The following is a 14,700-nucleotide window of genomic DNA, read 5'->3' as shown; positions in this document are numbered from 1 at the left end:
TATATATATATATATATATATGAAACAAATATAATTCCTACAGACAACAAAAGCACAACAGAAAGCTATGCCCACAAAACCAATGAGAACTACAACTCAATACCTCAGAATGAGCTAAAATAAAATATATCAAGAAAATGACCTGGAATATGAATAATATAAACTGAAACCAGAAAGACTCAGAAATCAGGTATTAGAACTCAGGAAAGAAAATCTAAGATAATTTCAGAAAAAATGAGCCATGTGGAAACATCATTTCCAGTGAATAAACCACAGTAATGACTTAAGAGAAAGAGAAAAAGGGGACAAATGTCTAAAGATCAGTAAGACAGAGGAAAAAACCCCAGCAAAACGCACGATGGAAGATGAGTCCCCGAAAAGGAAAACCTGAACAAGTGACCAGAAGACTAAAAATTTTAATTTTCCTGAAATTGAGAATTTAAAAACGGTCAACACTACATGTTGAAAGATCATACCACGTACTTGGGAATACTGACCCAGAACAACCAAGACAAAACACACTCTAGTAACATTAGAAAAATACCGGAGAGAAAATATCCCATGGGCATCCAGGCAAAAACAGCAAGGCAATTATGAGAGAAAGAAAATCATTATCATATTATAATCCTAGTATTGTTTGCCAGCAATGCTTTATGCTAAGAACACACTTACCCAAAGAAAATGTGACTTAAGAATTTTATTGGCTGAGCACAGTGGCTCACGCCTGTAATCCCAACATTTTGGGAGGCCAAGGCGGGCAGATCACAAAGTTAGGCATTCAAGACCAGCCTGGTCAACATGGTGAAACCCCGTCTCTACTAAAAATGCAAAAATTAGCCAGGCATGGTAGCGTGCACCTGTAATCCCAGTTACTTGAGAGGCTGAGGCAGGAGAATCGCTTGAACCTGGGAGGCAGAGGTCGCAGTGAGCCGAGATCGCGCCACTGCTCTCCAGCCTGGGCGACAGAGCGAGTCTCCCATCTCAAAAAAAAAAAAAAAAAAGAATTTTATCCAGACATACTGACTTTCAAGTAAAAGGCTACAGATAAACTGCCATCAGCATACAAAAATTCAGGACTATTATGCTCAAAAGCCCTTTCTGAAGAATGTAACAACAAATAAGCAAGGCAATCAAAATGCCTGGACAGGTAATGACACTGGGAATGGTGATGAGCACTAAATACGTATTTACATGAAGAGCTGAGACTGAAGGAAGGGTTAAAAGGAAAAGATTAAAGTATACAATGACTACATGTTCTTACAATGTAGATGGAGCCCAACTACAAAAAGGGTGGTGGCGGAGACAAACGGCACAAGCATATAAAAAAGGCTTATTAAAAACTCATTTTTAAGTAATCATATTGCTGATATAGTGCTGATACTATTACTTTGAGAATGTCATCTGCGGAAGCAAATGAATAACTATGTGATATTTTATCGTAATTTCCATCATTCTCGGTATGGAAAAGCAGAAGACAGAAAAACCCTACAAATTCTAAATTTGAATCTGAAGGTTGAGTAGGGTGGCTCACACCTAAAATCCCAGCACTTTGGGAAGCTAAGACAGGAGGATCACTTGAGGCCAGGAGTTCAAGACCAGCCTGGGCAATATAGTGAAACTCAATCTCTACAAAAAATTTAAAAATCAGCCAGGCATGGTGTCACATGCTTGTAGTCCTAGCTACTTGGGAGGCTGAGGCAGGAGGATCACTTGAGTCCAGGAGTTTCAGGCTGCAATGAGCCACGATCAGGCCATTGCACTCTAGACTGGGCAACAGAGTGAGATCTTGTTCTCAAAAAATAAATAAATAAATTTCCATCTGAATCATCAATGTAGAATCATGAGGCACCTTATTTTTTCATTTTTTTATTGTGGCAAAATATACATGAAGTTTACCATCGTAACTTTTTTAAGACAGGCTCTCACTCTGCCACCCAGGCTGGAGTACAGTGGCGCAATCTCGGCTCACTGCAACCTCCACCTCCTGGGTTCAAGCGATTCTCCTGCCTCAGTCTCCCAAGTAGCTGGGATTACGGATTACAGGCACCCACCACCATACCCAACCAATTTTTTGTATTTTTAGTAGACACAGGGTTTCACCATCTTGGCCAGGCTGGTCTTGAACTCCTGACCTCGTGATCTACCTGTCTCAGCCTCTCAAAGTGCTGGGATTACAGGTGTGAGCCAGCGCACCTGGCCCATCTTAACCATTTTTTAAGCACACAGTAGAGTGACGTTAAGTCTACTGACATTGTGTAACCATCACCATCCATCCTTGCAACTTTTTTTTTCTTTTTGTTTGAGACGGAGTCTCGCCCTGTCGCCCAGGCTGGAGTGCAATGGCGTGATCTCGGTTCACTGCAACCTCTGCCTCCCGAGTTCTAGCAATTCTCCTGCCTCAGCCTCCCGAGTAGCTGGAATTACAGGCACCTGCCGCCACACCCAGCTAATTTTTGTATTTTCAGTAGAGATGGGGTTTCACCACATTGGTCAGACTGATCTCAAACTCCTGATCTCAGGTGATCCACCCACCTCGACCTCCCAAAGTGTTGGGATTGTAGGCGTGAGCCACTGCACCCAGCCCCATCCCTGCAACTTTATCTTCCCGCACTGAAACTCCGTGAGGTACTTTTTATAAACACATACATACACCACACAAACACACATACAACTTTCCCCCAGAAGCAATGACCAAGGCAGTAGTAACAGGTATTCTGAAAGCCCAAATTATGGTCTTGAAATACCATTTCATGCTCTTTTAGCACGCTCTTTTAAACCATGGCTTGTTGGGAAAATAGATGATTCCAGATACGGGGTAGGAAATATACAAAATGAACCTGAAACATCTTGCCATACCAGGAGGTTATCAAAGACTACTAAAACTATCAAAAGGACTCCAGATCCTTGAAGAGAGTTCCGCTGGTCAAAGATAGGACATTTGGGGCATTATTAGGGCTAATAACTGTAGTAGATCAAAACACATAAAAGAGTGATTATTCTATTACACTAAGTGAAATAAGGCACAAAAAAGACAAATATTGTATGATCTCGCTTATATGTGTAATCTAAAAAAGCCAATCTCATAGAAAAAGAGTAGAAAAATGGTTACCAGAAACTGAGGGAAAGGGGAGAGATAGGGAAACAAATGTTGTTCAAAGGATACAAAGTCTCAGACTGGAGGAATCAAGTTTTGTGATCTATATTGCATTGCATGGTGACAACAGTTAATAATAATGTATTGTGTGCTTCAAAATTGCTAAAAAGGACTATTTTTAGTATTCTTACCATAAAAAAGTAAGTTGGTAAGGTGATGGTTATTTTAGTAAGCTTGACTGAATCTCAAATGTGTACAAAGACTAAAACATTACATTATACACAATTATTATTTGTCATAATTATTTGTATTATGTACAATATACACAATTATTATTTGTCATAATATAAATATACACAATTATTATTTTTCAATTTAAACAGAATATGTTTCCACAAGTTAATAATACTTTAAAATTAAAGTTATTTTTGGCGGATGCCAGGGAACCAGCTGTATTTTAAAAATAGGTAAATAAACTGTAAGAATTATTCTACCTTCCCTCTATGAATTATAGTAAAATGTAATGCAGACATCTCTTTATAGAAATATTCTAGCTAATAAATAATAATAATTAAAATATCGCTTTGCAACCCCAATAAATCACAGGATCTAAGAATTGAACAGCAAGGCTGCTAACCTCACAAAAGGAGAACATGAGACACTGTGCCTCCTGGTGGAAGCATACACCACCACTGATTAAATAGTGTTGCCTACACAAACAAAGCTGAATCTAAGCCCCTGGAGCCACCAATTCTTGGGAAATGCAGTGTATAAGTCAAAGAAACACCTTAAATCACACCATGTGGAAACCATCAACAAAATCCAAACTTTTGAAAAATCTACAGTAGACAAATGATCCAATTTCATCAACAAATATTTTGCAAAGGGAAAACAAGAGCAAGATAGGGGGAAGAACCTACAGATTCAAAAAAAACTTAAAAGACATATCAAATGAAACAATACAATACAATTAAAGATGCACACTGGGTCAGGACAGTACTTACTCTTACGAAGACTGTAATTGGGAGAAAGACCTGAACAGCTTCTGGGTATGGCTGGCAAGGTTCTATCTCCTGACCTGGGTAATGGCTGTAAACATGTGTGCCTTAATTAATTAATGTAAACATTTGTTTATGAGATTTTCCATTTATATTTTAATCATAAAAACTTTTAATGAAATGCTTATATACATATATATTCTTAACCTACACATTTGACTTTCCATTTTTAAATTTGATCATACCCTCCCAAAGTTAATATATATCAAATCTGACCACCAGACATCTCTTTTTAGAAGGATCTCCACAAATTGCATGCTCAAGCACTGCACCTTACACTTTTCTGAATGTTAAAGAAAGCAAAAGCAAAACTTACCATTTGCCAGCTCCAAAGACTGGGAAAACCAACTGCATCATAGATACAGGCTTAAGTCCTCATGAATTAATACATAAAATGATTAATGTCCTTTAGAAAAATAAATAAAGAACACGAACGGGTAATTCACAGAAAAAATACAAATTACCAAAAGGGAATAAATGATAACCCCTCAATGATTAAAACAGACTACGAGTGATGATACCCTCCACAGAGGGGTCCCCAATCCCCAGGCTATGGACCAGTAATGGTGGCTTGGTAAGAACCAAGTCACACAGCAGAAGCTGAGCAGCAGGCAAGCGAGCATTACCACCTGAGCTCCACCTTCTGTCAGATCAGCGGCCACAGTAGATTCTCATAGGAACTCAAACCCTATTGTGCACCAAATCTAACTAATGTTTGATGATTGAGGTGGAGCAGTTTCATCCTGAAACCACCTCGACCCCTGGTCTGTGGAAAATTGCCACAAAACTGGTCCCTTGTGCCAAAAAGGTTGGGGACCACTGCTCTACAGTACTGGCTAAGGTATAGGAAAACCAGCATTTACCTTATTGTCAAGAGCTTAAGTTACCATAAATCTTAGAAATCAATTTGGCTATTTATCTTTTACATTTTCAAGGTGTATTATTTGAGCAAATCCATTTCTATTAAATCCTTCTACAGAAATGAGAAATAAAGACATAAAAAAGTATGCTACAGGCCGGACGCGGTGGCTCACGCCTGTAATCCCAGCTCTCAGGGAGGCAGAGGCGGGAGGATAGCTTGAGCCCAGGAGTTCGAGACCTGCCTGGGTAATACAGCGAGACCCCGTTCTCCACAAAAGGAAAAAAAAAAAAAAGACACACACACAAAAAAAAGTATGCTACAATACTTTTTTTGGAGAATCATCTAAATGTCCATTAATGGGAGATTTAACTAAGTATGCTACAATACTTTATGAGAATCATCTAAATGTCCGTTAATGGAAGATTTAACTAAGCTATACAAAAAGCCATTCAAAAGAATGATGTGTACTTACCCTGAAATCTCTCCACAACGTAAGCGCAAAAAGTAAAATGCACATCAGTGTATAATGATACTAATGGGAACCATACTATACCAACTGTTCTATCAGGAGTAAATATCTGTATAATTCTAACATTGGGCTAAGAAAGTATGAACACCAGTTTAACCAAACCATGTTACCGTCCATACCCCTTTGAAGGAGAGCCTGCAAGGTCATGAACATTAATACCACCACTTTACTGATGCTGTTACAGAATGTATGACATTTGTGCAGAACTTACAACAGTCAAGCATGTCATCCTGGGACCCAATGGGATGAGATGAATTGGAACTATGTCAGTTTGTCGGTCATCTTAATCTGGACAAAAGTGAAATGCAGCAGTATTATCTCACAATATGTAAGTTAATAAAAGATAGAGAAGCCACAGAGTTGGAAATTAAACTTCATAAATACCTCACATAAACTTGCGACTGCTGGGTGGGAGTAGCCAGGCCTCGCAGCCATGGACCCTTGAGAGTATCAGACTGGGTGTCACTACTTACTGGTCCCATGTGCCACTGAACCAATCAGGCCCTAGCCCCTTTCTCTTTCTTTTGGGAGATGACCAAATGCAAGGGTTTACTACATTCAGATAGAGTATTGTACTTATCTGTTCACGAACAGTAAGAAGGGTTGAGTGATGGAACAAATCAGAGATCATCGATCGACCTTGCTTCAGGAGGCCAGGGACTTTCCTGGTGATTAGACAATTCTGCTTTCTTTTGAGAATATACACAATTAGTCAACTTTTTCATCCCCAAAAGATAATTTATGTAAGTTATACCACGATATTAGAATAGAGATGTTCTTTAATCTTTTTATTTTGCAACACCATGAGAGTATTTTGCATGCCTATTCTGTCTCTGTTAGGGAAAAGAAGCCCCCTCCCAGTGCCCACGTTAAGAAAGGAACAATTGTAGCTGAATGCCATCACTGTTCCTCAATCGCTTTAGGATTAAAAGCTCGAACAGTTAGTAGATAACGTGACAATAAGCAAATTCTCCTCTCTGAGCTTGTTCTTCACAAAGTGAAGATAGTAACTGGAATTTGGGGAGGTCAAAATGAGATATAAAATAGCATGCACTTATTAAGCTTCTGTTAGCGCACTGTGCCAATCAGGTTATTTTAAGGAACACTCAATCAATTACAAAACATATGAAGCCACCAAAAAAGAAACAGCAACTACTAATTCTCTGCACAGTAGGTATCTACGTAAAGGCTTTTAATCAAAGTGGCATAAACCCATGGAAGCACTGCTCTTAACACAGAAAATATTTATTTCCAGGGAGTCACATCATTCCTGCTTTCAAGAGGACTGAAAGCAACAATATTCCACAGGACAAAGAGTTCTTGATACCACCACTACCACCACCCCCAGATTTTACTACACTTCCTCTCCTCTGGATATAGAAACATACTGAAGTTGGGGCCACACACAGGTAGAGCTAAGTGTGCACTCCGGTCTAGAACACAGACAGAAGTTCAGGCGAGGCCCTTTTCCCCCTTGCTTGGGAATACTGATGCTGCTGATGAAGTGAATACCTCAGAAATCTATTACCTCAGCTCTAACATCGTCTCAAGTGAAAAACAGGAACTTTTCACTCGATAAGAAATTCCAGTAAACTGGTATCAGTTTCCCAATATCTACTTTATGGGAAGAAACTTTAAGTTAATAATTCCTACATGTAGTTACCACTAGCAGTGTCATTTCTGAAGGTAAAGAAAGTTATTTCAATGGATAGAAAAATGTCTTTTTTCCATGCATTAAAACTGGGGCCTTGACCAGCCCCCTGTTTTTGCAAATACAGTTTTATTGGAACACAGCCTAACTAATTGATTTGTATTATCTATAACAGCTTTCATTCAGTAAAGTTCACTAGTTGCAACTGACACAGCAGGTGGCTCACAAAGCCTAAAATATCTACTATCTGGCCCTTTAAGAAACCCAACCCCTGCATTAAAATATTACAATGCTATAGTAAGTAAAATTTTAAGAAAACTAAATGAGAATACAAAAATACAAATGACATGCTTGCTCTGATTCAGGCACTTTCAAGATCATAGTTTATTTATTACTTCAGATAAAAAGATAGTATACATATTAGGGAATCCCTTAAAATTCAACTCTAGAGTTATACACCATCTAGTACTTTTGCAATGAATGTTAACAACAACAACAAAAAAATCTCTAAACACCTGAAAGCCCCACTATTAACATGGACTATGGTAACAAAAAAATCTGACATTTAATTTGTTCAATATATAGTATTTACATTATGAAATCAATGGTGATGATACAATAAACAGTGATAAAGAAATAGTAAAAATAAATTTTAAAAAGCAAACGTTTATAGTCTGACAATGCTAATTATCATAATTGTATATAAAAAATTAAAACATAGCAGAGCTTTCTGTTACAAAATTCTTAATCCTCTGGGCTGTAATCATTACTTGCTACCAATTTACATGCAACATCTGCTAGGACATTTGATTTTTTTCCCCAAGAACGTGTGAGTAGATAAATGACATTTCAGAGCAGACATTAATTTACTTGTAGACAGAAAAAGAAACTCAAGATTGGTACTGGTCACAAGCCTCTTCCCAGTAGAAATTATAAAAACAGTAAGATAAAATTTTAAAAAAATCTAAAAGGGGATGCATAGGCAAAGAGTACCATAAATGGCACAGCTCAAAAATTCCCAGGACCAATCAGACACACATCTTTTCTCTCTCCTTCAGTGATGACAGGTCAATTTCGCCATCAAATAACCATGACTGAAGCAAGTGAGGGGCACCAGGTGTACAACCGATAAAATCTTGCAAAATACTAAGACGGGAGCAGGGGTGGCCAGAAGAAGGGGCAATTTATATATAATTCAAACTATGTACAGCATAAATGGAATGCAGCCCATCCCAAACTGGCTCTGTGAAACAACTGGACCTTTATAGTTAAAATTATAACAAGTGTAATAATACAACAGATTTACACGGGAAGCAAAATCCAAGGGGCATTTTATATTAAGTATTTACTGTGCTGTTTCAATTTAAAAATAATTTTGCTAAGTATACATCTCAACTGAAGTCTATGTATAAAACGTCCTAATAGATACAGATATTTACCTTTGGTGAGTTGAAGGCCTTTTTGTGACTTCTGTCTGAACTGTAGGCAGAATGCTAGATGTACATGCACATATGGAGAAACTCAAGCTGAGGTCATCCAAAAGCTGTGCATATGAGGAGGCTGGAGGTACTTTGAAAGTCAAAGTAGACCAGAAACCAAAAACAGGTAACAGTGAGGATGGCAACAGGGAATGGAATGCCAATATGGCAGTAAAACTTTTTTTTAAAAACAGAAAGAGGAAGGCCTCTCGTACCAGCAGAATCCTGTATACACACAAAAAAGGAAAAGCCACCCACCATTTTGTAAAACAGAAGCCAATTATAGTGTGGGAAAGTACAAATTACAGAAAACCAGAAGTCAACAGAAGAAAAACTACTGGTTTACTTGAGAGAAAGGAGAATGGTTCAACCCGAGCAGAGTTACTTGGTGAATGCTGCCACCACCGCCCACAGAACCTCATTGGTGTTGGCCTTCAGACATTCCACTTCGGGGTCTAAGTCAAGAAGCTGCCGCACTCTCTTGGTAGCCAAATCATACTGCTCGTCCAGAAGAGGAGCAAAAGCATTCTCCAGGACGTCCGAGGCATGAGCCAGGTAAATGAGGGCCAGCAAACGCCTGTCCATGCGGTGAGGGTCATTCACCCATTTGTCAAGAACAGCTTCCTGTACTTTCTTGATGAGGCGCTGCTTAATGTTGTTGTTGGTGAGGGGATGTGTTGTCATGTCAAAAAGTAGGAAGTTCTGTTTCTCTGTTGTCAATACACCCTTTTCCACCAGGTTTTTAGCTAATCGTTCCCGTACATTTCTTAACTGATAATGCAATTTTAATGGATTCCATGTCTCACCTAAACAAAAGATTTCAGAAGTTAGAAATGATGTACAGTATTATCTGCTAATTTTGCAAAAATTTTGTACTATTAAAATAAACAGTAAAATCTGATTTTGCCCCAAGAGAAACAGAAGAAAATCTGCCATGTTTTTCTCCCTAACTAGACCATGAATCCCTTAAGCCCAGCCAGACCTTTGGATTCTAAGCACCCAGCACATCCTCAGCCACAGGAGTCACTCAGACGACTAAACTGCAAGCAGTCTTCAGACCAGAGTCAGTCACCCTTAGTCTTATGTGGAAATCAGCCAAGTATTATGTCTGAGCTTCCTTCTAGCTGCTGTCAAAAAGCAGCCAATAGCCAAATAAGTTTTCTATTAAACACCAGTCTGCAACTAACAGACCCCCCCAAAAAAAGCTTCCTGATTGTTATTCCTGAAAATGCTACATACATACAGCCTATAGAGGTAAGCCTGTTTAGGCCATGCTATTATTTGATGACAATATAAAGCTAATTCTGGAAGGACACAAATTTTCACAATTTTAACCTTGCCATCTATACACATTTCCTTTTGAGAGAGAAATATTTAAAATAAAACCAAACGATTTTTCACTAAAGTGGGTTCTTCTTTATGGAAAACTGGAAGGAAATACATCAAAATATTAATCTTACTTATCTTTGGGATTATGTGTGCTAAACTTTTTTTGTGCTTTCTGCATTTTCCAAATGATCTCCAATGAACATGCAACTATTTTTATACTTAAAAAAACTATAATATTTTTCTAAATTAGAACATGTTAAAGATCAACCACAGGCATCTTTTTTAAATGCAAACGTTGTAAGGTCGAGATTTTGTAATACTGAGAGAAAACCTTCAACCACACTGTCCATTACAGGAGCCATTACCCACATAGAGCTATTTAAATTAATTTAAAAATTCAGCTCTTCAGCAGCACTAGACACATTTCACATATATAATAGTGACACATGCCCAGTGGCTAGACACCACAGGAATAGAACATTTTCATCATCAAAGAAAGTTCTAGCAGACTATCTTAAAATTTTAAGCTGCTATCTTAAAATATATTACCATTCAACTGGACACAGACACAATTATTTTCCTATACTTAACACTAAAGAACACAGGCCTATGATGAAGTAATCATTCCTAAAACTGCTCTCTCACTGTAATTAGAAATCTGGATAAAACATAAGAAAAAACTGTTTTCAGACACTAGTCAAAAGCAGCCCAGAACTGTGACACATGAGTGCAGCCTATGTGAGCCAGAAAACCGCCTAAGCTTACCACCTAGAGGCACGTCCCAGGCAGCAGAGCAGGCAGGAAGACCCCAAGCAGAGCACAGCAGTCATCACGTTAAGGTAGCAGAGATCAGAGTTCAGGGTAGCTAAGGCAGCTGCAATGTGCAAAGCAGACTACTGGAGAAGGGGGACCTACGCAGACAAAGAGGTCTAGAAATCAGCAAGGTGTTCCTTGAGTCTTTGGCTGAAAGCTAAGCTACATGTGTTAGGGAAAGAAATTCCACAAAGCTAGGCAAAGAACAACTATCAGAAAGTGAACGATTCCAAGAGTTCAGTAGAGCTGGGAAAAATGTGATTGCCAACTAGCCAGAGAGCAAAGGCCTCACTAAAAACCAAGGACATTCAGAAGGAATACTAGAAAATCCGCACCTTAGTTGTAGGGCTAAACCGGTCCTAGAGTATAGACCACCCTAGACCTGCCCTAATAAAGATTAAAAGTGAACAGGCGTGGTAGCTCAAGCCTGTAATCCCAGCACTGTGGGTGGCCCAGACAGGTGGACCACCTGAGGTCAGGAGTTTGAGACCAGCCTGGCCAACATGGTGAAACCTCCTCTCTTCTAAAACTACAAAAAATTAGCCAGGCATCGTGGCAGGTGCCTGTAATCTCAGCTACTTGGATGGGTGAGGCACGAGAATCGCTTAAACCCGGAAGGCAGAGGTGGCAGTGAGCCAAGATTGTGCCACTGCACTCCAGCCTAGGCAACAAGAGTGAAACTCCATCTCAAAATCTAAAAACAAAAGCAAAAAGAATAAAAGCAAGCTGATCCACAAGTAACTTAGCTGCTTACCAAGACAAAATTCAACACTCTTTAAAGAAAGACCATAAAATTCATCACTTAACATTCACAGTGTCCAGCATCCAAGTCAAAAAAAAAAAAAAAAATCACTAAACTTGCAAAGCAGCAAAACAGTGACCTAAAACTAGGAGTAAGGGGGAAGTCAACAGAAACAGTCCCAGTCTAGGCAACATGGTGAAACTCTGTCTCTACAAAAATATACAAAAGTTAGCCAGGGCCAGGCGTTGAGGGGGGTATGCTTGTAATCCCAGCACTTTGGGAGGCCAAGGTGAGCAGATCACTTGAGGTTAGGAGTTCAAGGCCAACCTGGCCAACAAGGTGAAACCCCATCTCTACTAAAAATACAAAAATTAGCTGGGCATGGTAGGAGGTGCCTGTAATCCCAGCTACTCGGGAGGCTAAGGCAGGAGAATCGCTTGAATTCGTGAGGCAAAGGTTGCAGTGAGCCGAGATTGCGCTACTGCACTCAAGCCTGGGTGACAAGAACATGACTCTGTCTCAAAAACAAAAACCCACAACAAAACAAAACAAAACAAAAACTGCTAGTGTACTAGTCCAAGTTATCTTAATCTACTTCTCCATTTACTCATCTATAAGGTGAAAGTAACAAATTTATCAAGCTCATAGGGCTATCACGAGGATTAAATGATATATCAAGTTCTTAGAACAAAGTCTAACACATGGTGAGCTCTCAGTAAATGTTAGCTATTTGTGCAGAATAAACATTCTGGCAGAATTTAAAGTATTTATAATGTTCTAAGAATCCTGTTAGGTACTGAGAATACAAACATTAGGATATATCTCCAACCTCGAAGGAATTTAAAACCAAGCGAAAATCACATTCATAATATATTACATATTAGAACTAACTATACTGGCCAGAAGAAAATGGGAATAGGGCCATAAGAACAATATGAACAAAGTGCCTAGAGGGTAAGAAATGACCATGGTTTAATGTGATGGGGTATTTCATAGGAAAGTTACAGAAATAAAGGATCTTCAAGCTAAATCTTGAAATCCAGCAGGATTCACCATATCTTAACGAAAGGGAGAGAAGCCTGAATTCCAGGCAAAAGAAACAAACAAGTACATAGGCAGCAGAATAGAATAAGCCCTGGAGTAGAGGCACACATCCTTCAACAGTGTGTAACTTCCATCTTCTTTTTTTTTTTTGAGACAGAGTCTCGCTCTGTCGCCCAGGCTGGAGTGCAGTGGCGCGATCTCGGCTCACTGCAAGCTCCGCCTCCTGGGTTCACGTCATTCTCCTGTCTCAGCCTCCCAAGTAGCTGGGACTACAGGTGCCCACCACCACGTCCGGCTAGTTTTTTGTATTTTTAGTAGAGATGGGGTTTCATCGTGTTAGCCGGGATGGTTTCGATCTCCTGACACATCGTGATCCACCTGCCTCAGCCTCCCAAAGTGCTGGAGTTACAGGCGTGAGCCACTGCGCCCGGCCACTTCCATCTTTTTATAATTGTGTAAACCCAATGTCTCAACAATAAATAACTGCTGTATCTTTCACTAGTATGAGCTTTGCTTTTAGTTTTCTAACGTCAATGGCAGGTGTTAGACAGCCTAAGACACTAGGCTAGAATTGGGTAACTATTGTGTTAAATGACTTAGGGAAATTTAAACTAATGCAACATAAAATAATAAACAACCAAACTTACATAAAAGCCTATTTTAAAAACTACAGTTCAATCCTAAGATTAACTATGTAAAGAATAATTTGTTAAGTTATCAAAGTATTATCCCCTATCAACTTTAATTTGGTATCACAGACTTAATATGTTTATGTTGTCACAAAACCAAAGTATAGCATAATAAATGACTCCCAAGCCATCCATTTTTATTTTACCTTCCAAAGTCAAATAGGAAGGAATTCTATGCTCCAGAGACATCTTAGCCAAACAACATCTACTGCCAAACAACGGGGGGAAAAAAATCAAGAAATGAATTATTCTGAGAGATCTACAGTTAAAATTCTCTTTGCAGCTCTCCACTCCCCTCAAAAAAATACCCCCTACCCCCCCACACACACATCCCTCTAATGCTGCTCTATAATATATTTTTTCTCATGGGAAGTAAGTGGGATTAATAGTTTATGACTACTGTCTCTTATACTGAACTTATGCTAAGGTTTATCCTCACCTTATCCTTAGGTAAAACTTACATATTGCAACCAGCGAAAATTTACTTAGTAAATTTTACAGAAGTTCCTGTGGAAATTTCCCAATTCCAAAGTATGCTAACTTATAGTTTAATGTTTCCAGTAAAAATGAGAAGAGCCTAAACACAGACCTACCTTCAAATAAAGTATTCCACTTATGACTGGACCTTCCTATTGGCAATCATTTCTGCCTCAAAGGAAGCAATAAAAAGGGAGCCAATCACCATCTTATCTTGTAGTAATTCCCTGGGAAGAGGGTAAACCCATGTGCTCACTCCAACAAAGAGAGGATTATTTAGATCTCCTCAAGTATTAGAAAAAAATGAAGAAATCTCAAGACCAGAGGGCTAAAGCTGTGTAGGAAAGATCCCAAATGCTGTTTAACAGTATTTGTGGTACAGAAAAAAGGCACAAAGTAATAACCAAGTGGTCAAAGTATCCTGGTATTCCAGAATTTCTGCCTTTTCGAAGAATTAAATTAAGCTAAATCAAAAGAATAAAGTCACACCTGAGTTGAGCATAATTAAGACATCAGTGTAAGTGGGATGGGAAGAAAACAGATGGATCTCTGAGGAGAAGATGCAATAAAAGTTTAATCTGACTAGCTTCTACAGATTTCGCTGCTTCAATTTTTAAAATAGTGAATACTTATGTTAGTGAATACTTATGTTACTGTGATCCAAGCTGTTAGTCCTCAGTCCCTAAATTATTCACCATATATGTGAAAAGACTTTACAAGTCATACAAGCAAATTTAAAATGTAATTAATCTATTCATATTTACTTTTTTTGTAAAGGAAATTGTGAGAAGTAAATATGGAGAGGAAAAGTTATTCAAAGATTATTCATGTCCACTGCCCAACAATCGCTTCAGTGGAGAATGACATGCTGACAGGTACCTCAATCATTTCACTGCAAAGAACACTTATCTTCCTTGACATCGTGTCACAAAAC

At 38.7% G+C, this 14,700-nt stretch overlaps 1 protein-coding gene across 1 annotated transcript in view; it reads right to left on the bottom strand.

The window, feature by feature from the left end:
* Window positions 1-7,549: 7,549 nt before the first annotated feature.
* Window positions 7,550-14,700, bottom strand: part of GOLPH3 (golgi phosphoprotein 3) — a 64,870-nt gene continuing 57,719 nt past the window's right edge. The window contains exon 4 of the mRNA XM_017889455.1: window positions 7,550-9,478. Within this exon, the coding sequence (XP_017744944.1) occupies window positions 9,054-9,478 (425 nt within the window). The 3' untranslated portion in view covers window positions 7,550-9,053. The remainder of the gene's footprint in view (window positions 9,479-14,700) is intronic.

Source organism: Rhinopithecus bieti, unplaced genomic scaffold (genome assembly GCF_001698545.2).
Source record: "Rhinopithecus bieti isolate Rb0 unplaced genomic scaffold, ASM169854v2 scaffold_17882, whole genome shotgun sequence".
NCBI classification, from domain to species: domain Eukaryota; kingdom Metazoa; phylum Chordata; class Mammalia; order Primates; family Cercopithecidae; genus Rhinopithecus; species Rhinopithecus bieti.
This window is presented reverse-complemented; position numbering and strand designations above follow the sequence as displayed.